This window comes from Aureobasidium subglaciale (assembly GCF_000721755.1).
Source record: "Aureobasidium subglaciale EXF-2481 unplaced genomic scaffold scaffold_13, whole genome shotgun sequence".
In the NCBI taxonomy this organism is placed as follows: Eukaryota; Fungi; Ascomycota; class Dothideomycetes; order Dothideales; family Saccotheciaceae; genus Aureobasidium; species Aureobasidium subglaciale.
This window is the reverse complement of record NW_013566982.1, coordinates 605674-627826: the sequence shown is the minus strand read 5'-3', so window position 1 is coordinate 627826 and position 22153 is coordinate 605674. Positions and strand designations below refer to the sequence as shown.

General features: G+C 51.2%; 11 protein-coding genes across 11 annotated transcripts; 5 read left to right on the top strand and 6 right to left on the bottom strand.

The window, feature by feature from the left end:
* The first annotated feature begins 137 nt into the window (after positions 1-137).
* AUEXF2481DRAFT_41104 (uncharacterized protein) lies at positions 138-1692 on the top strand. Its single transcript, XM_013487449.1, has 4 exons — positions 138-447; positions 511-638; positions 689-782; positions 835-1692. The coding sequence occupies exons 1-4, from the start codon at positions 189-191 to the stop codon at positions 1548-1550; spliced, it is 1197 nt and encodes a 398-aa protein (XP_013342903.1). The 5' UTR covers positions 138-188; the 3' UTR covers positions 1551-1692.
* A 562-nt stretch (positions 1693-2254) lies between these two features.
* AUEXF2481DRAFT_6002 (glycoside hydrolase family 43 protein) lies at positions 2255-3446 on the bottom strand (the record flags this gene model as incomplete). Its single annotated transcript, XM_013487347.1, has 3 exons — positions 2255-2480; positions 2541-3292; positions 3348-3446. 3 exons carry the CDS (start codon positions 3444-3446, stop codon positions 2255-2257), a joined length of 1077 nt encoding a protein of 358 aa, XP_013342801.1.
* Positions 3447-4254: 808 nt separating this feature from the next.
* AUEXF2481DRAFT_6001 (uncharacterized protein) lies at positions 4255-5921 on the bottom strand (the record flags this gene model as incomplete). Its single annotated transcript, XM_013487346.1, has 3 exons — positions 4255-4359; positions 4425-4644; positions 4693-5921. The coding sequence occupies 3 exons, from the start codon at positions 5919-5921 to the stop codon at positions 4255-4257; spliced, it is 1554 nt and encodes a 517-aa protein (XP_013342800.1).
* A 627-nt stretch (positions 5922-6548) lies between these two features.
* AUEXF2481DRAFT_66552 (uncharacterized protein) lies at positions 6549-7286 on the top strand (the record flags this gene model as incomplete). The annotated part of the gene is made up of 1 exon (XM_013487497.1): positions 6549-7286. The coding sequence occupies one exon, from the start codon at positions 6549-6551 to the stop codon at positions 7284-7286; it is 738 nt and encodes a 245-aa protein (XP_013342951.1).
* Positions 7287-7487: 201 nt separating this feature from the next.
* AUEXF2481DRAFT_30489 (uncharacterized protein) lies at positions 7488-9977 on the bottom strand (the record flags this gene model as incomplete). The annotated part of the gene is made up of 5 exons (XM_013487398.1): positions 7488-8968; positions 9022-9316; positions 9370-9454; positions 9638-9780; positions 9924-9977. 5 exons carry the CDS (start codon positions 9975-9977, stop codon positions 7488-7490), a joined length of 2058 nt encoding a protein of 685 aa, XP_013342852.1.
* A 1039-nt stretch (positions 9978-11016) lies between these two features.
* On the bottom strand, positions 11017-12966 carry AUEXF2481DRAFT_5998 (uncharacterized protein; the record flags this gene model as incomplete). The annotated part of the gene is made up of 1 exon (XM_013487345.1): positions 11017-12966. One exon carries the CDS (start codon positions 12964-12966, stop codon positions 11017-11019), a length of 1950 nt encoding a protein of 649 aa, XP_013342799.1.
* Positions 12967-13834: 868 nt separating this feature from the next.
* On the bottom strand, positions 13835-14756 carry AUEXF2481DRAFT_30487 (uncharacterized protein; the record flags this gene model as incomplete). Its single annotated transcript, XM_013487397.1, has 3 exons — positions 13835-14343; positions 14398-14448; positions 14501-14756. 3 exons carry the CDS (start codon positions 14754-14756, stop codon positions 13835-13837), a joined length of 816 nt encoding a protein of 271 aa, XP_013342851.1.
* An 849-nt stretch (positions 14757-15605) lies between these two features.
* AUEXF2481DRAFT_30486 (uncharacterized protein) lies at positions 15606-16067 on the top strand (the record flags this gene model as incomplete). Its single annotated transcript, XM_013487396.1, has 1 exon — positions 15606-16067. One exon carries the CDS (start codon positions 15606-15608, stop codon positions 16065-16067), a length of 462 nt encoding a protein of 153 aa, XP_013342850.1.
* Positions 16068-17078: 1011 nt separating this feature from the next.
* AUEXF2481DRAFT_5996 (uncharacterized protein) lies at positions 17079-17911 on the top strand (the record flags this gene model as incomplete). The annotated part of the gene is made up of 2 exons (XM_013487344.1): positions 17079-17280; positions 17331-17911. The coding sequence occupies 2 exons, from the start codon at positions 17079-17081 to the stop codon at positions 17909-17911; spliced, it is 783 nt and encodes a 260-aa protein (XP_013342798.1).
* A 616-nt stretch (positions 17912-18527) lies between these two features.
* Positions 18528-20519, bottom strand: AUEXF2481DRAFT_5995 (uncharacterized protein; the record flags this gene model as incomplete). The annotated part of the gene is made up of 2 exons (XM_013487343.1): positions 18528-19905; positions 20035-20519. The coding sequence occupies 2 exons, from the start codon at positions 20517-20519 to the stop codon at positions 18528-18530; spliced, it is 1863 nt and encodes a 620-aa protein (XP_013342797.1).
* A 179-nt stretch (positions 20520-20698) lies between these two features.
* AUEXF2481DRAFT_41096 (uncharacterized protein) lies at positions 20699-22062 on the top strand. Its single transcript, XM_013487448.1, has 2 exons — positions 20699-21295; positions 21349-22062. The coding sequence occupies exons 1-2, from the start codon at positions 20918-20920 to the stop codon at positions 21994-21996; spliced, it is 1026 nt and encodes a 341-aa protein (XP_013342902.1). The 5' UTR covers positions 20699-20917; the 3' UTR covers positions 21997-22062.
* The last annotated feature ends 91 nt before the right edge of the window (positions 22063-22153 follow it).

Below are 22153 nucleotides of genomic sequence, written 5' to 3'. Positions count from 1 at the left end.
CGGCAGATCTGAATGGATATGTGAACTAATCGACCATCATTCGTGATTCTCGAGAATGTCCAATTGCAGGTCTTGGCGGTGGAAGAAGCCGCGGACGGTCGTGTCTCGACTCGCAGCTCCAGGCCAAGTCACACGTCAAGCGCTCCCTGTCTAGCATATTCATCCGACCTCATCATCATCACTCCCAGATGACGGACAAACTACCCCCGCAGCTGCTGCAGCTGTTCGCTCCAAGACCAGCATTACGATACCTTCCGCCATGCGACCACGCCCCCGAGGACCGTCGCACCCCTAAGATCTCTGGTGTTGCGCAATACGTCCAGGCCGCAAAGGAATACGAAGACAACTACGTCCCCACCGAGAGCTGGCTGCAAAGGAAGGACCGCGAAAAGTTGGAGAGAGACCAGGCTGCTCAATACCGCATCACCGAGGGCTACAAGAACGAATGTGCGCTCAATCGCCAATCGCCAATTCCTAATCATCCACCCCATCACTAACCTCTGCTTCTAGTCAAGCCCCATGAAGACCCTAACGTCGTCGGCGATCCGCTAAAGACCCTCTTCGTTTCTCGCCTCAGCTACAACACCGAAGTCAAGGACCTGGAGCGCGAGTTCGGTCGCTACGGTCCCATCGAGCGCGTGCGCCATCACCATTGATCGTGTCCTCAATTCAATGCTGACTCTTCCAGATCCGCCTCGTCGAGGACACAACCACAGCTACCCCTAAGAAGAAGCACCGCGGCTATGCTTTTATTGTCTTCGAGAGAGACTCTGATATGAAGGGTAATTCGTGATTCTTGCCATTTTGACACACTTGACTCTAACCCCCAAGCAGCTGCCTACAAAGACGCCGATGGTATTCGCATCAAAGACCGACGAATCCTGGTCGACGTTGAACGTGGTCGCACCGTCAAGGAATGGCGTCCACGCAGATATGGTGGTGGTCTCGGTGGCCGTCACTACACAAAAGCCGCCCCCCCTCGTCCCTCCGGATACGGCGCTCCCTCTGGACCCGGAGGCTTCGGTGGCGGTCGCGGCGGCGGCTTTGGAGGCGGCGGTTTCAGAGGAGGCTTCCGCGGTGGAAGAGGTGGAGGTGACAGAGGCGGCGGTGGCTTCAGAGGAGGCTATGGTGGAGGCGACAGAGGTGGGTATGGGGGCGGCGGCGGCGGCGGCGGCAGAGGTGGCATCGGCTTCGGCAATGGCTTCCCAGAAGGTGCCCCGTCCGGTCCTCGTGGCCCAAGAGGCGGCGGTGGAGGCTTTGGAGGCGGTCGTGATGGCGGCTACGGAGGTGGTCGCGATGGAGGCCGTGACGGAGGCCGTGACGGAGGCCGTGATGGGGGTCGCGACAGCTACTCGGGTGGAGGCTCAAGATACGGCGACAGACCGCCACGCGACAACTTCGGCGGCAGCGGCGGCAATCGAGAACCAATTGGAGGTGGTGATCGTGGTGGCGGCTACCGCGACCGTGACCGCGAACGCGACAACGATCGCAAGCGCCCTTACGACGGAAATGGCGGCTACGACGAATCACGCAAGCAAAGAAGGTACTGAGCTCAGCATGCGGATCTCTATCTGGGGTTTGTTGCCACTCATTGTCTCTGTCCTTCACGCATACACGACCCTGGAGAGGCTTGGAGAAGGACTCGACCCTACCATCAATTCATCAATTCTATTGTACTCAAACAAATCGACGGTAAGCTCATCACCTATATGCGCATTACGTCGGTAAGCGAACCATGTCTCACGCCTCAGTCAAGCACGCTCTTTCGGTAAGGCACCCGAAGATACGAAAAGAGAGCACTTCCAAAGGGTGGAGCCTTTCGACATTTGACGCCTCTCCGAAAAAAAAAACGCATCGCCTCAGAGTCGATCCCTAAAAGCTTTCAGCAAGGCATGACGGCGTTTATAGGCGAAGGTAGGGGAGGCATTGAATCGCATGCATGGTAATGAAGGCGCGCGATGGATTGTGTATGCGTTTTCTTTTTCTTTACTTCCGTCTTGCCGACTTTTGGGTAAGTATGTACTCTTAGTCGATTGAAACTCAGCGAAAAGCGAATGAATAGCATGACTGCCTTTCAGATCATGAGCCGATGGTGAGTTGCGAGGATTGTTATCAAAAATATAATTGAGGTGCGTGTCTTGAAAGACAGTTTGAGCAAGAACTCTTCACCTAGCGCATCATGTCTGGCTAGAAAGCGTAGAGCAACCATCGCCGTAGTCCATAGTGTCAATGAACATTACCCCCTTTCAACACTTCAGAGCTCGTCCTTGATCTTGCGCAAGAGGCCCTTGATGCCACCGTGCTTCTTTTCACCTCCTTCTGAATGCTGATGTCCGTTACCACCGACAAAGGCAGACATGGATGTGGTGAGATTGCCCACTCCCTCTCCCATATAAGGACCTTCTGGAGTAAAGACCACTCTTTGCATCCTAGCCTTTCTATTGTTCCAGCCATCGTCAGGACGATCTGTAGCATGGTAGCTGTGTTCATGTTAGTGGACGTTCTTGAGGGTTTGTAGCCAAGTTTGAATCGCAACTTACATGCCAACAATATCGTCTCCGATATTCATAAAAGAACCATGACCAGGTCCCCAAGGCCCTTTACCATGTGGACCATTCTGAATCAACGGCTTCATGCTCTTCTGCCAGGAGTCAGGTCTCAAAGGGTCGCCTCCAGTCCAGCGAAGACAATTCATCTTGTATTCATTGGTCCAACTGCCTGAGCAACTGTACACAATTCCAACCCACGAGTCATCAGGAGCAGCAAGATATTGGGGTCCCTCATTGATACCATGATCTCCCGTGCGTTCAAACCCCTCGTCAGGTCTACAGATCTCGACAGGATCTGAAGAAGCAGTGACCGGATCGGACAATCTGAGGATGAAGAGATGTTGTTGCAGATCCGACTCGTTGGGATTATCAAAAGGCCAGCCCGAGTACACAAAGTACAGCTGACCGTGTAATTCAATCACAGTACCATCGATAGCCCATTGATGCTGTCCCATACCCCTAATAGGACCCACAAACTCCCAGCTTCCTGTAGCAGGGTCTCGATCTGCGGGAGGTCCGGCAAGTACGACCATTCTGTGCGACTTGTTGCCATGCTTTGGATGACATGCAGCATAATAGACATACCATCTTCCTCTCAAACAATGCAGCTCTGGTGCCCATAGATCATTGGAGTACTCAGTATCTGGCGGTGGTCTGTAGATGACGTGCTTTTCAGGGTGATCGTGGAAGTTTGGTAGGCTGTTTGCTCTCCAGATCTCTATCCTATCACCGGCGGTGAATGTCTAAAAGTCATTAGAAATACTCAGGAGAAAATATTTAGACCCGATCACGACGTACGAGATAGAATTGGCGGGTTGCTCCAGAGTAAGTGACATAAGGATCTGGCGTTGCGTCTTTTGTCAACGACAAGACAGCATTGTTGTATTGGTGCGTCATTATCGTCCGTGGATAGTCGAGAAATTGTTCAGAAGTACAGGCGAGACAGAAGAGAACAAGAATTATCAGGAGCGACAGTCGTGACTGCTTGCATGGCATTGTTCCAGGTTTTGGAAGTCAGTACGCAAGCTTATGAAGTCATTGTTTGTGAACCTTGTTCGAGCCCCTCCCTCGACCTGAGCTTGATGTGTTTTCTTGCCTTCCTCCTTGAAGTTTTTCTGATCTAACACATTGGATTCATATATAGTTGGCAGGAACGTACTTATTAGCTCACTGGACGCTGTTCCATTGGTTTCTGTGAGCATGGTCACAGTATCAACCCGGTTATCATTTTATCTTGATTACAGCTATTGCAGCTATTGCCATCTTGGCCCACCATTCCTGTATTCTGTTGAGCAAAGAACAGATATTCCTGAAGTTATGGGGGACTGTCTTTAATGCCTCCTTCAAATCAACATCCTCCCGCTTCTGTAGGTCCGAGTTTCACAGTACTCCATCCGATGTTTATATAACAAAACGAATGCCCGTGTGACGGTCATGCCGCGTCCTCCTCTCCTTTGCAGTATATTCGAGAGGTTTGCATTGCCGACATATGTGTCTCGTTGAGCGAGTCGACTTCGAGGGGTACGGCGTGGCCACTTCTTACAAATGTGCCCATGGCAAGATGTGCAAATGCTGAGCTTGTAATCTCAGAGCTCATGTTTTTGCAGCTCTGATTCTGCCGCAAATATTTCATGTTGTGGCATCTGAAACCTGCGCTCTCCTCGGCTTCAGATGTACTGAGAACAGAGGCCTCGACGCGGCTGCCTCAATCGCCGTCGCGTCCTAGGTCATACATGTCAAAGACGTGTGACAGACCATTGCGCCTGATCAACTCCATATCGTTTGCATGATCCACGCTCTTTCGCGATTTCTGTTGGAAAACGTTGTCAGCAGGAGCTCATCCCAGTTTTCTGTTTGGATATTGGATGAACATACGACTCTGGGATTCTTGACCATCCAAGACCACGGTCGATGTGTGGTGGCTTGTTTCTCATTGAAGGCGCCATCTATGCGTACAGCATACTTTTCAAGCACTTGGTCGGCGACCACGTTTCTTTCAAAGTCATGGAAGCCTAGCTGTTCAAGCATGGGTAGTTGTCGTAGGATGATATCAATGATACGGTCCACCTTTGCGGGAAGTGAGGTGGTTGAAGCTCTGTAGACATGTCAGCATGCGCGTTTGCTTCATCTCAGTTGTAGTTACCTTGTACGGCCCCGCAAGTTTGGTGCATCGATCGCGAACCTTCTCAACTGGGGAAATATTGGTTCTGTGGGTATTGCCCAGTCATCGAGGTCAAAGACGCCATACAAATCACAGCAATAGATCTCAGGATGTGTCTTGCTCAATGAGGTGATGGCCTTGAGTGTGATGCTGCACTCGACCTGGAAAGCAAGGCTCTTGAGTTTTGGCAGACTCGACATCAAACTGTCGAACTGTTCATCGCCCAACCATGCAGCATTGATGTTGTTGAAGTAGGCACGCCCTCTTGTCCAAGTACGGATCAGTAAGATCTCGAGGTCTTGGAATGTTCCGAGTGACTTCATACTCTCTTCTGAGAAGTCCACGCCTCTGTGTAGGTTATGATACTCGATCTCGAGGTGACGCAGATGTGTCATGGGCTCGAGAGCTTGAAGCACATCATTCTCGGAGTCTCCAGCTTCGAGGAACAATGTATCGACAGAATCAGCAGCGGCTGCTAACAAAGCGACTGATACAGACGGCAGTCGGAGATGGAGGATGCGTAGGTTCTTAAACTTGTTCGACGGGTCAGAGAAGACTTCTTGTACCATTGCTGGTCTGAGGAAAGGCACGATATCGAGCCGTTCAAGGTGATCAATAGTCGAGACCTGAGCAAGCACTTCGTTCTGTAGCGAATACGTCCAACCTCTGCCAAACTCGATGTTCCGCAACGATGTTCGATTGCGCAAAAACTTGTTTAGCTTTTCCACGTCGAGTTCCAGCTCGAGAGGTTCTACAAGATGCAAATCGTGCAACCGAGGACATTCAGTCTCCAACCTTTCAAGAGCATCTTCACAAGGATGGCCACCCCAATATGAAAAGGACTCTAGACGAGGTTGTATGTAGTGTCCGAGGTGCAGCTTTTGATTCTTTCGTAAGCGTACGACGTCCAAACCGATGCACTTTAGTCTCGGAAACTTGAGGTTCTTGTACTGAGAGTGATATTTGCTCTCATCCACACTTCTGAAATACAGTTCGGTGATTTTTGTTGCGTAAAACTGTCGACGGCGAGCAGGAAGCGATGCCAATGCTGCCGGAGGAGGATCTCGCCAGAGCACATCAGTAGCCGGGTCGAACCATTCCTTGCTTACCAGAGCTGCAGACCGGAGACATGTATGGTGACCTTCTATGGTTTGGAATATGGATAGTAGGATTTCTGGAGGAAGGTGTGGCGTATGTACATTGTCATCCATCCTTGTCCGGGACCACTCGAACTGTGACACAAAGTGCAGGCTGACGAAATAAGATTATGTCACAAAGTTTTGATGATTACTGGTGAGGCTGCTGGGGTGCACGAGAACGCCGCTTCACATGACGATCGCTTGCGAAATCGCGGAGGTCAGTCGCGGCCCGCAATGTGTTTCTCCAAAGCACCTTCCTTTCACATCGCAAACAGTAGGAAATCCCGTAACTTTCACATCAGCTTGCTGCAACAATCATGAGCCCACTTCCGACGATGAGTCTGAGATAGGGCAGACTCATGGCAAGCGCGGCTGTTGCGGCGACCATACAGGACCCTCACAGATGCCCGTTACTCATTCTCAATTGCTTTAACCTTTGGAGGCAAGTCCATGCGCTAGAGACCCCGTCTCGAGCACAACTCTATACACGCCCTATCTGCGACATGTAGAGCGATGACTACTTGTGTATAACCTTTTTGTCGTGACTCACTGTTTCTACATTGACCCAGCAGGAAACAACATTACCTTCCCATAAGACCACACGCTCTTCACACCAACCGCCAGACCACGAGAACACGCTCAAGCAACTGCGCACAACTTTACAGACACACAATCCACACTTCTAGAAGATACACTACAATGTACCTCCGCGCCATCCACGCCGAACCCTCCATCCCAGCCCTCAAAGCCTTCATAGCTGCCCACCCCCTCGGTCTCCTCACAACGGCCCTCCCCTCTACAGACCCTTCCCACCACTTCATCCAAACCTCCCACATCCCCTGGGTCCTCGACAACCCTTCACCAGACACCGACGACCTACCCATCCTCCGCGGCCACATAGCCCGTCAAAACCCCCACGCCAAAGTCTTCATCGAACATGCCTCTGCCTCCCCAGGAAAACCATTCGCTCTGCAGCAAGAAGTGATGGTACTATTCAATGCCCCTCATCACAGTTACGTAACGCCGAAATTCTACACAAAGACGAAACCGGAGAGTGGAAAGGTTGTGCCGACTTGGAACTATGCTGCCGCACAAGCCTATGGTGTTGCGACTGTGTACACGGATTCAAAAGCAGACAGCACGATTGAGTTCTTGGACAAACAGATTAGGGATCTGAGCCAAAAGGCGGAAAAGGAGATTATGAAGCACGAGAAGCCTTGGGAGGTGGATGATGCGCCTGAGAAATACATTGAGCTGTTGAGGAAGAACATCATTGGTATCGAGATCAAGGTCACTCATCTGGGTGGAAAGTTCAAGATGAGCCAGGAGATGGGCGCAGAAGATAGAGAAGGTGTTGCGCGAGGTTTCGAGGACATGAAGACTGACACTGGTGATGCAATTGCAAAGACGGTCAGAGAGCGTGGTCAGCTCAAGTAGGCTTACATTCAGGCTCACGATCCACACATCACACCACATTAGAATAGATAGATGCGCTCAAGAGTAAAATAAAATTTGGTATCGTATTCTCCGTTTCATTCTATGTATCCATTACCCCGGTATCAAGGAGGGGGTGTACATTTTAAAGGTTAAAGAAATAAGTCATGTCAACACGCGGCCGTAACCATCGCAATCATCCGCTTAGATGAGCTGGAGGAAGGCACGGTTGATGGGCGAGCGAAGAGGCTTGACGTCCTTGTAGAAGTCGACAGTCTTCTTAGCACGCTTGGCGATACCCTCGGGGGTGAATTCGAACTTCTTGTAGACGTCCTTGTAGGCACCCGAAGCACCGAATCTGTTGAGACCGAACTGCTCGTGAGAGTACTTCTCCCAGCCCATGGTGGACATGACCTCAACCGACATGGTGGGGATGCCGTCAGGGATGACGGACATTCTGTAGTCCTTGTCTTGTGCGTCGAAGACCTCCATGCAGGGCATAGAGACAACACGGGTGGTGAGGTTGTACTCGTCCTTGAGGGTCTTGACGGCCTCGAGACAGATGCCGACCTCGGAACCGGTGGAAACGAGAGTGATATCGGCCTTCTCCTGCTCGAGAGCGACGTAACCACCCTTGGAAGCCTTCTCGATGGTGGAACCCTCGAGCTGGGGCAGGTTCTGACGGGTCAGGGCGAGGAGAGAGGGAGTCTCCTTGCTGGTCAGGGCAACGTAGTAGGCAGCAGAGCACTCGTTGCCGTCAGCAGGGCGCCAGACCATGATGTTGGGGAGAGCGCGGAAGTGAGCAAGGGTCTCAATAGGCTGGTGAGTGGGACCATCCTCACCAAGACCGATGGAGTCGTGAGTGGCGATGTAGAGAACGCGCTGGTGAGACAGAGCGGAAAGACGGACGGCACCGGCAGCGTATGAGACGAAGTTGAGGAAAGTACCACCGGCGGGGATGAGGGTACCGTAGGCGGCGAGACCGTTCATGATGGCGGCCATGGCGTGCTCACGGACACCGTAACGCATGTAGCGACCGTTCCACTGGCCAATACCGGTGTTGGGGGGCTGGAAGTCGACGGCCTTCTTCCAGCGGGTGTTGTTGGAGCCAGTCAGATCGGCGGAACCAGAGACCAGCTCGGGAACGGCTTCGTAGATGGCCTCAAGAACGGACTCGGAAAGCTTTCTGGAAGCAATGGCGTCGTCTGTGGGCTTGTAGGTGGGGAGGGACTTTTGCCAGCCCTCGGGGAGCTTGCCGGTAAGACGGCGGGCAAGGTCGGTGTGGGCCTCCTTGTGCTCGGAAGCGTACTTCTCGAAGAGCTTGTTCCACTCCTGCTCGGCGGCGGCACCGGCATCGGCAGTCTTGTGGTACATGTCGTAAACCTCCTGGGGAACGACGAAGGACTTCTCGGGGTCGAAGCCGAACTGCTTCTTGACGTGCTTGATGTCGTCGGCCTTGAGGGGGTTACCGTGGACACCACCGGTGCCCTGGAGCTGCGAACCGAAACCGATGGTGGTGGTAAGCTTGATGACTGAAGGCTTGTCCTTGACGTCCTGGCATCTCTTGATGGCATCCTCGATACCCTGGAGGTCAGTGTCACCCTTCTCGACGTACTCGCAGTGCCAGCCGTAGGCGTCGAAACGCTTCATGACATCCTCAGTGAAGGCACACTTGGTGTCACCGTCTGGTCGCTTGTTAGCTCAAGTGTGATTTGTTGGGATTTGGAAGATTTCTCACCAATGGAAATGTGGTTGTCATCGTAGATGGCAATAAGGTTACCGAGCTGCAAGTGACCGGCGGTGGAGGCAGCCTCGGAGGCAATACCCTCCATGGCGCAACCGTCACCGAAGAAGCAGTAGGTGTAGTTGTTGATCAGGTCAAAGCCGGGCTTGTTGAAGGTACCGGCGGTCTGGGCCTGAGCCATGGCAAGACCAACAGCGTTGGCGAAACCCTGGCCGAGGGGACCAGTGGTGACCTCAACACCGGGAGTGTCGTGAGCCTCGGGGTGACCGGGGGTGATGCTGTCAATGGTCTGGATTGTGTCAGAAAACATGTCTCGTATGCAAGATGTTCTGCAGGACTCACTCTGAAAGCCTTGATGTCGTCCATGCTCAAGGCGTAGCCGAACAAGTGGAGGAGAGCATACTGGAGCATGCAACCGTGGCCGTTACTGCAAGGCAATCGTTAGCTATATTCCAACAATGTCGATTTGGGCTTGCTGTCGGCTTTTGAAGTCGAGCTGCGGGTTGTGGAGAAGCTCCCCCGCCGGCTCCCTCGATAACAATGAGAGGAAAAGCATTGTATCAGGTACGACTCGACAGCCAGCCCAATCAATTGTCCAAGGTAGACTTACGAGAGAACGAATCTGTCTCTGTTGACCCAGTCGGGGTTCTTGGGGTTGAAACGCATGAACTTGTTAAAAAGAACGTGCGAGACAGGGGCCATACCCATAGGGGCACCGGGGTGACCGGAGTTGGCCTTTGCGGTCGCATCGACCTGAAGAGAATCTCATGTCAGTCTAGTCCATCAATGACTACCCTCTGGTAGCAGACTTGAGGTAGATGTGGCGACTCAACGAGCAGTCACATTTAGTCGAAGCGCCATGGAGGGGTAGCTCTGTCTGATAAGTGAAGACTTACTGCGAGCAGTCTGATGGTGTTAATAGCGGTCTGGTCTACTTCTCCGTAACCCATTTTGAATGATATGACAGAGGTATGTGATGTGTGAAAGGAAAGAGGGATGTTGATCTGGATGAATGAGAAAAGTGTTGTTCCCACGTTGAGCCCCCACCCATGACGTTTCGGAGCAGAGCCAGCAACACTCGCACTCGAGCCACTCAGCGGCCGACAGAGCACCGAGATCACCGGTTGAATCGGGATGTCTGTGCACCCTGCCTTTGAAGGACTGCCATCTTTCCTCTCGTTTCATCCGCAGGCTTCCATTGACACACCACTTATTAAGCTTCTCGGTGTTAACATGGACGAGGCCAGCATTACGGATGAATCGAGTCACTTCACATTGTTCCGAATCTATCTTCAGGACGCTTGGTGCTCAGGGTGCATCTTTTCCCAAACATCCCATTTTGCCAAAACTGCGGTGTCGGCGGTGAAGCTCTCCATGGCTTGGAGCTCCTGGAGATGCCGGTGGGATCGAGCATCTCCGCCCGGCTTATGATATTCTTCCGGCGCTTACCAAACACCCTTGATTGCCGCGCGACAGCTGATACGGCTATGTTGTCTTTCTGTCTCCATTCAGACCCTTTCGATATTTGGCGTAAAGAGCCTCTCAACGGATGTGCTCTAGAATTGAACTGCTTTTCGCATTCTGACAGCTCATTAGCCGACAAACTATACCCTATGGAGAGACAGCTCGGTATGTGAGAAGATAGAGGTTACCGACTCTGAAGCTTGAAGAGTCTCTCTGCGCAAGCCTTTCATCTCCCCAGCTCACAGCTGATCACGTCCACCTCGGAGATGAGCAAGTGAAAATAGAACTCTGGAGAAGGGACACAGCATCTTTGGATAAGAGTAGAGTGGTAATACATGTTTACTTCAAAGAGCGACTGTGTTGAATGGGGCATTGCAGGAAAGTAAATAGAAGCCCAAAAGACACCCTCGCTATGCAAACAAAAAGGGTATCTCGCTTTGCTATGTCCATCGCTCGACGAGAGACAATCGGAAGAACAAAAAAAGGAATGTGATTCTAAGAAAGCAACTTTCCCACGACTGTTCGTCAATGACCTCTCACCTCCACGGAGAGATAAAGATCATCTCCTCTTCTACTAGGTGTGAGCTTAGGCTCCCAAAGTGGACTCTTCAACTGCATCTGAGGAGTGTTGTTGGTGCCTCTTTTAGTTCTGTTGCCATAGTGTTGCAGCGGCGACTCTGGTACTCCTCTGATATTGGTGATCATCAATCCACCACCCAGATTCAACGATAGATCCTCACCGCGTCTCTTTGCCGCGAGTGTGACCTTGCGGCTCGATGTCGTGGATGGAGGAGAGCGAGGAATGGCTTGGTTGGATGGACGAGGAACTTTGGGATACGAGACTGGAGAAAGTTGTTTGTCGACCTCATTCTCCGGTGTGGTCTCATCAGGGTCGACGGACTCGAATGTCGTGGCAGAAGCCCATGAGCTGCGAACACCACGTGGCATTAAAGGTAATGGCGCAAAGCCAGGATGGCTGAATCGTTCGTGGTCGCTGGGACTCCATTTAGGGGCTACAGGGGTGCGGCTGTCGGAGCTGGTATAGTAGGCAGGGAGATAGCTTGCTGCACTGCTGGGTGGCATGGATAGATGATCCATCCTGGAGATGCCCGTGTTCAAGGAGATACCGTTTAGTACCGAAGCTTCGTTCGATTTCAAAGGCTTGCGTTGGATCTGGAGCATAAGGCCAGATCTGGTCATGTCTTCGGGTGAAGTTGTGTATTGATACGTGAAGCTTGGTCCTGGAGGCAGGCAATTTGACGACGGAAAACTGGCTTTGGGCATTGCAGGAGGCTCTGGCAGCACATCTTTGTTCATTGGAGATTTGCTGTCTTCTTCGAACATCGTCCATCTAGTGGCGGCGCTGTCGGGTCGAAGGTGTTTACTCGCTGTCTTCAGGTTGATTGTGATGTTTGCGATGGGAGTGAGAAGCCTAGGGGACCTCGTCTCACTACGATTTAGCGAGGAGATGCTGGCTCTATGAGACTTGAGACCATCGGGAACCTGTCGGATATCTGGCCGGGAAGTTTCTCGCCACCATTCCTGTTGAGGTCGGAATGATGGTCTGAAGCGACGCTGTGTGATGACTTCGGGTGACTTGGAGAAGCTGCTTAGAGATGAGCGAGGTGACCTGTTTGGACTTGCTGGAAAGGATCTCGGGGGTCGAACGGGACCCTTTGGAGAAGATGTAGCTGGCCTGGTTGTACTCTTGGAAGGAAATCTCGATCCTGTGGGAGATGCCTGATCCTGAAAATCGAGACGGTGGCTCGACTTGAACCACTTTCTTGTAGGACTACCGGCCTTCTTGTTCTTCTCTTCCTTCTTTCGGCGCCTTACGCAGCAACAGCAGAAGAAGCATAGTCCGAATAGGAGAGCAGCAATTGCTATCGAGGCGACAGAAATTCCGACAGTCTGACCGGTTGTCAAAGCTTTGGGAGATTCAGACGATGTTGCAGCAGCACTGTGCAACGACTCTGCAGCTGATATTGGCGCAGATGACGTAGACGCATTGGTCAAAGTTGTTGAGGTGGGTACTGTGGGAGTATCTGGTCTGATGGAGGCAACTGCTGTTTGTGTGATTTGTGAAGACGATGCTGATGTAATTGATCGAGATATCGTTGAAGCGCCACCAAGCTGCGTCAGAGTCAAGACCGGATGTGTGGGCGATACTGTACTGGCAGAACCTGAACAGATGTTGAAGACCTGCAATTTTACGGCTCCAGCAGTGGTCGAAGAGCAGTTCTCAATAACGCAACCGAGTGCCAACTCTCCAAGAGTGAAACCAGATGTGCTGTAATGCGAGCAAAGGCATGCCGATACATCGGACTTTCCACATTCAGAGGATGGGAACTCCAAGCCGACTCTTGATATGGCGCAGTCCTGAGCACACCGAGGTATCGCAGACAGAAGCTTTGCCGGCAAAGTAACTGTGTCACGAAGATAGACGGCATCAGATTGTCCATAACGAGGTGCCATGATGCGAGAGTGTAGGCCTGCTTCCAGGGAGAGGTTTGTACTTTGGTAGACGTCAAATTTCTCTTGTTTGGAGAGGAGAGTACGGGAACTGCGTAAGTCTTTGCACTGATAGTAGAGATTATACCGTCAATAGATGCTGTTCAAGAGAGTTGGGGACAATTACTATTGTGAAACCCCATAATAAGATGATTAGAATGAAAGAGTCCGACCAGCGGCACACGAATAGACGAAAAGAGGAGAAGAGATCAGGAGAATAGAAAACTTAAGAGAGACAATAACAAAAAGAGGTGTCGAGAAACTACGAGTACTTGCGGCTGAGAGGTCTTGTACTGTGGCTCTACCAATGTCTTCAGCAGCCGCCCAACCATCGTCATCGTGCACTCGCGGCGGCAGGCATAGTTACCCAAAGCGCCAGGAAGACACTAGGGGCCCGCGCCATAGGCTGCAGAGACATATTGCAGAAGAGTCGGCGCTTAGCACCAATTCGAAGACGGTCGAGAAGCACAGACCACCGGGTGCTGCGAGTGAAGGTACTCGATGGTTCACAACTTGAGAGACAAAGACATTGTTGGAGAAGTTGTGAAAAGATGATGGAACATTTCCTGTCCCGAAGACATCAGCATTTCATTGCGCCATTGCTGTACGTTAGGGTATCAGTGTGAAAACATATAACAAGCAAAAAAACAACCTTTAGTACTCCAGCCCAATGCTTCAAAATGCAGTAAATGCAGGACAGCCCAATTGTCGTGCGCCGTAACCGTACCCAACCCCCCGGGATCCGGATACCAAACATGAGGAAAATCGAATCAAAAGTCGGTCGCATCCAACACGTTAGATGCCGCTAGTAGGTGAGAAGATGAATTGGAGTTTAGAAGGCGAATGGGGCGTTTTCCTTCAGATCTTGAACGAGCTCATTGACGTTGCCCAGATATTGACCGAGCAGACGTTGCTTTTCGTCTGTGGATTTGGAGAAGGCGAGATTCTCAGTAGTGTTGAGGCGCTTGCTAGACTTTCTTTGCGGAGCGGCCGAGGAAGAGTTGGCGGAAGGGGTTTCAGGCATGAGGTAGAAATAGAGGAACTCGACTACCTTCAGCTTGACCTCTCTGGATGTGCTGCGAGACTTGAACAGGCTTGCGATTGCCAGGAGACCGTCCATCTTTTCAAAAGTTCGAGTGCTTTCGGGAGTAGCAAGGAGTGCAGTGACGAGGACCAGGAGTGCTTGCGACTGGACGACGGGTGGATTTGCGGCATCCAGAAGGTCGAGGATCAGGTCCATGTAACTCTCTCGGCGGAAGAGGGCGCGTGAAGGAGGATGTAGCAGGAGGACTCCTTGGAGGATGTCGAGGGCTGAGAGGATGATGGCGTTGGACTGGGTAGCTGTAGAGGTCAGAATGGCGCTCTTTGGCGTCGATGTCATGTTGAGACACGTACCATTGGGCATTCCCAGCAGCGTCTCGAGACAGGCCATGAGGCGCGAGGCCACTAAGCAACGCGTCAGCACTCATTCAGAGTCGCACGATAGAGGCAGACGTACCATTCCACTCGAAGCCTTCTTGGAGACGAAAGAACTCTCTATAGGCGGGATCCTGGCACACCTGAGTCAGCTGCCTGGGCGGCAGCAGCGTATCGCCAGACAGACGGGTTGAAGAAGGTCTACGCTTCTGTTGCGAGCATGATGGAGGAATGCAGATCTGAGCCAGCAGACCCTCGATCTGGCGCAGACCTTTGCGGATCTTTGTGATGTCCTTGGAAGACGTGTTGTCGAAGGAGAGGGACAATAGTGCTTCCATTGTGCTTAAGGGCGCAAGTCGGCACAAAGTATTGACAAGCACTACTCAGACACTTGTGCAAGTGCAAGAAGGTCTCGACGTGCAAAGACCTCGAGCGCACTGTGGCTGGGATCAGCAATTAATAGATGTCTGCGGTAGACGAGCGTTTCATCCAAGTCAACAGAGTTGCGTGACAAGCCCCTGGCAGGGCAACCAGCGACCAGCCCCCCCCTCAAAGTCAAATTGCGCCAAACGTCGACCAAGCCGTCATACTCAATCTGTTTGCATGTTAATCTGACGACTGCACAATCTAATGCGAGCTTGACGGTAGAAAGAACTGTTCGGGCGGTGCTCTTTTCCAGCCTCGTCAGGCATCAAAACGCCAGCTACGGCCACGCTCACTCGTTCCGCTTTGGCCAGCTGCCTCTGACCGACATCATCGATATATTCATTTCAAGACCCGACCCTGACGCCTACTCGTCGCAACGCCTATAGCGATTCGTTTTCTTCGATATTACCGCAGCATACCTCGATCTCATCCATGGCAAATCGACTCACGCCCGTCTTGGCCTCTCTCTAATAGTCAAACCGACTGAGCAATCGGCTTGTGATCCAGGATTGATCTCTATCTATCAGCAGCTCACAGAAGTAAACACTAGATAATTAGATAGAGCTCTGATCAATTTTTCGTATCCCTCTGCTAACATCCAAGACATTCTTACACATGCATGTTCCAACAAACTTTCATGCCAGCACTCACCCTGGCGTGAGTTGGTCGATCACGTGTGTCCATAGCGTGGAGTTGTGCATACATGTTCAATCATCCATCAACACAATGCAAAAGGCCATAATCACAACGCTCTCTACACGATGGCTAGCACTATGGCACCCTTCCCAAGGATCTACTTCCGCTACATAGAGCCCATCACGATCACCTTTGGGAGCCTAAATCTCATGCTCAGCGGTGCGACAAGCGCGTCGACCTACCTCTCAACACCAGCACACCCGGTATTGGCGACAGAACACTTCTTGGCCCTACAAGCAGGCAGTATGATGCTTCTAGTAGGCTTGCTACTCACCATCATCATGTGGACGACCGACGATATCAGAACCGTCAGGTTGACCGTCATGATTCTTGCGGCATCTGACATTCCCCACTGGATTTTCGGAGCGTGGTGTTTGGGGCCTCTCGCTTCTGGGCCCAGCAGTTGGAGCGCCGAGATGAAAGCGTACATGGGAGTTCCTGTTGTGACTTTTATGATTAAGATCGCATACTTGTTGGGATGGCTGGGAAGTGATCGGACGACAAGCAGGGTCAGGAAGGAGTTGTGAGGTTTTGCGGAATGGTTTTGGAAGGTGCGCTCTGGAGGTCTGCGGACATGCAAGCATCATGTTTTGAGACCTGTCGGATCCAGGCGAATTTTAGGCGCATTTTGCATGATGCAGACAAATATAGCATCTCACATTGGCCCTTCTCGTGAATGCACTCTCCAAATCCGGATGTACAGTAGAAGATTGCTAGCGAAGCGAATTTCTAGCATATGCAATTTCCGCCACATGTAATCATACCTCTCAGATGCCAATGCTACTGACAGCAACCTTGCAACCAATCTTGTTGACAGGTTTTACAATTGTAGAACCCAGATCAAATGCGTTCATGTGGCTCGCCTGTCGAGGCGATGCCGTCACGGAACGGCTGGTCGGTCGCTCCTGCCGGCACCGTTTCATGACGGGCGCCTTTGCCGAAGGTTTTTGATGTCAAGCGCCCGGCGCTTTTCCACCTCCATCACTTTCCGAAACCTGGAACCAAGATGCGACCGGGCCGTGAGATGGTCGAGGACATCACAAAGAATCCTGCGTTCGACTGCGGAAGTGTCTGTACGGCGGTCATACGCTTACGAAATATCATGGCAACAGGCCACGGATGAGTACGGTCAGCAATCCCTGTCTCTGCTGCCGCCATTTGCGATCGCTTCCGAGTAGGTTCCATTAAAGCAGCAAGATCAGAGCTACTTGCTTGTGCAACATGTTTCCGGTGGAGTCGCAGGATCCTCCACCCCCAGATGTACCTGCAGATCGTTAGTCTGCAGAGTCAGTCAAGGCTCCCTGACGATTATTCAATCCAGACCTGCGGGTGGATCTCGATTCACTCATATAAAATAATTTCTTTCAGGCACCCGACTCTTCCCATCGTATCCTGTTGTGTTTCGGAGATTCTGTAAGACCTTTCTCTGGTAACCGCTCTTCTTGTTGCCCACGCTCGTTTCGTGCTGCCTTTTCAATTCTTGCCCTCGTTCTCCAGCAACGAAATTCATACAAGACTATCTTTACTTTATATCAATCATGTCTCTCCAACGTCTCGGATTTGCTGCTTGCGCGTTGTTCCTCGGAGCCAGGGCGATCGACACCATTAGTGTCCCGGATGTCATCACTGCTGATTCTCCTTTCACCTTGACCATTACTCCCAAGGATGATGATGATGCCTCGGGCAACTATCGCATCTATCTCGATACCACCCCTCCTGGCTATGCCGGTGGCCAGTCGTGTAAGCTCCGAGACAGCTCATCTCTACATTTCCTCGGCTGACAGCAGCAGGCTACCTCAAAAACACAACCTCTATCGACATTACTGCTGTCAACCTGACCATTCCCGCTGACTTTGGACCCAACGGCGACTTCTATTCCATCTCCACCCGCGATCTTTCAGACTCGGATACTGATGCTAGCTATGTCTTCAGCAACGCCTTCAACCTCACTGGCGCAACCGGAAAGTACTCTGAATATGAAAACAAGCTGAACGGCGCACCTCTCTGGGACGCTAACAGCCTTCCCTGCGAATCTTACAACTGTGCACGTAACTGCGCTCAGAACTCTTACCCCAAGGATATGATTCCTGGCTCTGATGCTTTCAATGCCATGCGTGCTTGCATCATGGAGTGTCCTGGTGTTTCCAAGGAGACAAAGACTGCTTCTTCGACCTCGAGCACTGCTACGAGCACCAAGACTGGTTCTCACTCTAGCACTTCTGCTTCTGCCACTGGTACTTCTACTTCTGACGAGGCTTCATCGGCTTCCGACAGCGCTGCTGCCGCTTCTTCGTCAACTGGCGCTGCTTCTGCCAATATGGTTCCTGTCTCTTTGGTCGCTGCTGGTGGACTTCTCGCATTCTTTCTGTAGATCAATATCGTGCGCCTCTCTATTGCTAGATGGGATCACGATATTAGCTTCTGGCTATGCGTATAGGTTTGGCTGTTCTTATATAATAATACGAGCGAATGAGTGGCAACGGAAATACCACGTATAACACTAATCGATTTTACATACCTGTCATCTCATCCCTCTTAACCTTGCGTATCTTCATACATGATGCAGAGATCTTGGTGTAGGACGCAGAAAGTGGTGACATGATGTTGGTCGAGATGTAGATATTTCGGATGACGATTATAGTCAGGGTCACCCCTTTGTTACCATGACCCTGTCTTCAAATGACAATACTTTTCCCGACCTCGTGCGGCGGTATAAGGAGTCCAGTACTACTGGCTAATGGACTTAGAGAGTCTTAGACGCAGTCCAGAGAGGTTCTCATTGTCGTAGAGGCTGCCTTCGTCGTTGATGTCATGTTATATTCTTGATCTATAAATCGATCAGTGATTGCATTCCAAAACCAGCGACACAGAGGAGAACATTTGTGAATTGTCTTTGATTTTCAAAACTGTTTACTGTGTCTAGTGAGAGCCACAATTCAACTATCAATCCTTACGCCAGCCTTCAACACACCTCAATGTAATTCACCTCAAACATGCAGATAAACAACGTATCTCAAATCCTCATCACCTTCCTCTCCAATATCCATATACGTGCCCTGACTCTTCGATATCCTCATTCCAAAGTCGAGTACAAAGTCTGCTGTCCAAGCTGGATTCGTCCATAGCGATCCAGGTAAAAACATGGCAGCCTTCTTGACACGATTGAGGTATTCTGCTGCTTCTTCATCTGTTTCTTCGTCTGGTTCTCCGGCTTGGATATCGGGTTCGCCGTATTCATCGACGAGTGATTGTATCCATTTGCCGATGAGACTGGGACTAGATGTGGATGGTTGAGAGGATTGCGCGAGGTAGAGGTAGCAGAGGAGGATGGTCCAGAGATATTCTTCATGTTCTGAGCCGCGTAGTTTGCGGAGTTTTGTGGTGCCAGTGACGTATTTGACACCGGACATGAAGGACTTGTGGGCAGCTGGAATTTCGATCTCGAGAAGGTCGAGGGCGTCTTCTAGAGTCCAGATTGCTGAGCCGGCTGTTGAGACTACTTCTTCTGGTTGTAGGTCTTTGAGGTAGGCAGCCATACGCGCTTGTACTGTGTTGATGACTTCGTATTGCATGTCTCTGTAGATCTTGACGGATGCTTGACGAGGGTTTGTTGGTTCGGAGGGCAGACTCTCGTTGGCCTCTTCAAGCTTGCCAATTTTCGGGATGAGCGACATGATGATGTAGAGAGCGATGCGAGGTAGGTAACGTTTGCCGTCACCGTGATAGAGGTGCTCCTCCGCATCCTCGATGGGAGCTACATCTACGCCTCTTTCCAACTGCACCACATAGCAGAAGAGTTCGGCCAGAGGTGCCGGAACACAGCCCCAAGCTTGATCGAATGTACTTGCGTTGGACGTCTCTTGCAATTTTGCGTGCAACAGACGGAAAGTCGCAGCTTCAGAGTTCCACTCGCCATTGTCCTTGAAATACTCGGGGTGAGTGATACTCAGCATTTGTTGTAATGGCGGTGGAGGAGGTCTCATAGCGAGAAGAAGACCATCGTATGGATTGCCAGGTGCACAAAAGCCATAGCCCATCAGCAACTCCTCGCTCGACTTGGGACCGTAGTTATTGTAGACCTGCGAGCCAGGCTCGATTCTCTCAGAAACGTTCAAGCTGAAGCGATCGGGGTCGTAGGTCCAGTCCACACGAGCATTTGGATTGTGATTACCGATATCGATGGCTGGGAAGAGTACAGAGAACTTCTTCCAGTCTTCAATGTAGTCGCTGTGGTTCAGAAGTACCGTTGAACCACCATTAGAGTCATGTTTGTATGCCGTCCAGTGTTGGCTGCCTCGCGGAGTGACAGTCAGGCCATTGAAACTGCGTGATGAGTATACTGTAGCAGCCCATCTGAAAAGTTCCCTGTGTTGAAGTCAGGTACAGTGACGCGAGGAAATAATTGCCAGCTTCAAGATGTTGTTATCTCATAGCGTTATCACTTATAAGGGCGAATATGTTGCATGCCCCTATTTCTGGCACATGCGCACTTACCATGTGTATTCTGTTACATCCATACCGGCAGATTTCATAACCTGTACACCATCCTCCCAATACCTCTTCCAGGCAGCCTCTCTTCCAAGCAGTGTTGGATGCAAATCTGTGCCCTCCAGCCATTTGCGATCTTCCTCATCATAGAAGATAGGTGTCTCGAAGCCTTGTTCGGGGGTGGGTAGTATGTCCAGATATGGTTTCCAGAAAGACTTATCCTTGTTAAGCCATTGTGCCATGAGGTAAAAGAAACTGAGACCCTCAACAGTGAATTCTTTGGCATGAGTTCTGAAGACAGGGAAATCATCGTCAACTTGTGCGTTCAAGTTGGACATTGACAGACTGTGAGGGACTGTCAAAACATGTGTACCAGGCTCAATGACAGCAGTGGCTCTGAAATGGGAGCCCTGGTCTTCGTCATGCGCAAGGTGAACTGCGGGATGCAAGTAGCCGCCATTGTTTCTAAACCAATTCTCGAAAGCGTCCATTGCGACAATTATGATTTTGTTGTTTTTTTTTGAAAATGCTTGATCGGATCTCGACAACTTTTGGATCGCGAATGCACGTCATTGGGGAAAGCTTGGGCCTGGCGATCGTTCTCGTCAGCCTCCTCACCAGCTCACGCGTTGCTCTCTTCCTGTTGACGCGACATGTGCTTTTGGTTCAACACTGACAGCATTCACGAGGGCCGTACAAATATGCATCGTACAAAGCCGTCGTACCATGCACTGCAGTGACTGCACAAAGCGAGAGGCTCGATTAACCTCCCTATCGCCGGCCCGTGTAAAGCCGCTAAGTCCGGCACCGCGGTGATGTAAGAGCATATAAGACGTCGATTGCCTTCAGAGAGCATTGAGTCTTGTTTAGCAAACTTCCAGAGGCCAAGATGACTTCAGCACAGAAAACCAACATCAATGTCGTTTTCGGAGCCATGACGTTCGGCAAAGAGGGCTCCGAACAGGCCCGCGTCCACGACCTCGAGACTGCTGGAAAGATCCTCGACATCTTCCAGGCGCATGGTCATAACGAACTCGATACAGCCCGAGCTTACTGTGACGGTACTACGGAAACCATGCTCGGCGATCTCGAGTGGCAGAAGAGAGGAATCGTGATGGAGACCAAGTACTATCCTACCGCCGGAAAGTCCATCCCCTCGTCATGGAACAACAACCTAAGACACACTGCCGAGGATCTTCGCGAGAACCTCATGACCTCTTTGAAGGAGCTCAAGACGGACAAGATCGATATGTGGTACCTCCACGGCGTAAGCTCAGCATGTCATTCGCCCACAACCTCACAGCTAATGGACACCTTCAGCCCGACAGAACAACTCCGTACGAAGAGACCATGAAAGCCGTAAACGATCTGTACAAGGAGGGCCACTTCAAGAGACTTGGAATATCAAACTACATGGCATGGGAGGTGGCTCAAATCTGTGAGCTGTGCCGCAAGAACGATTGGATCCAGCCGAGCGTCTACCAGGGCGTATACAATGCTCTGCATCGCTCGGTCGAGCCCGAGCTCTTCCCTTGCCTTCGTAACTATGGCATCGCCTTCTACAACTACAACCCTTTGGCCGGTGGCTACCTCACAGGCAGATACAAGAGAGAGGATGCGGAGAACGACATCGAGAGCGGTTCGCGCTTCGATCCCAACAAGTGGCAGGGCAAGATGTACCGCGGTCGCTACTGGAGAGAGGAATACTTTAATGCTCTCGACCTGCTGCGCCCCGTTGCGAAGAAGCATGGTCTTACTGAGGCCGAGTGTGCATTGCGCTGGATGCAGAACCACAGTCAGCTGAAGCGTGAAAATGGTGACGCCATCATCATTGGTGCCTCATCTCCCCATCACATCGAATCAAACTTGAAGGATATGGAGAAGGGTCCTCTCCCAGAGGATGTCGTCGAGGCCTTGGACCAGGGCTGGGAAGGCTGCAAGGGAATTAGTATCAGATACTGGCACTAGATGCGTTTAGTATACATTTTGTGATAAGTAGCTTTCACCATTATGCTAGAAACTACGACGATATGCTTCATCTCATTGTGCCTTAGCTTATTCCAGTCGGCAAAGTTTATGAGTTTATCATCCTCGGTAGAAGGTTACACAGTGCCCCCATGCTGAC

Excerpts from the sequence above, each read along its gene's own strand:
- AUEXF2481DRAFT_41104 (XM_013487449.1), top strand. The coding sequence starts at position 189 with ATGACGGACAAACTACCCCCGCAGCTGCTGCAGCTGTTCGCTCCAAGA. Across the intron at positions 448-510 it reads CGAGGGCTACAAGAACGAAT|TCAAGCCCCATGAAGACCCT; the intron begins GTGCGCTCAATC and ends CTCTGCTTCTAG. Across the intron at positions 639-688 it reads GCTACGGTCCCATCGAGCGC|ATCCGCCTCGTCGAGGACAC; the intron begins GTGCGCCATCAC and ends TGACTCTTCCAG.
- AUEXF2481DRAFT_41096 (XM_013487448.1), top strand. The coding sequence starts at position 20,918 with ATGACTTCAGCACAGAAAACCAACATCAATGTCGTTTTCGGAGCCATG. Across the intron at positions 21,296-21,348 it reads ATATGTGGTACCTCCACGGC|CCCGACAGAACAACTCCGTA; the intron begins GTAAGCTCAGCA and ends GGACACCTTCAG.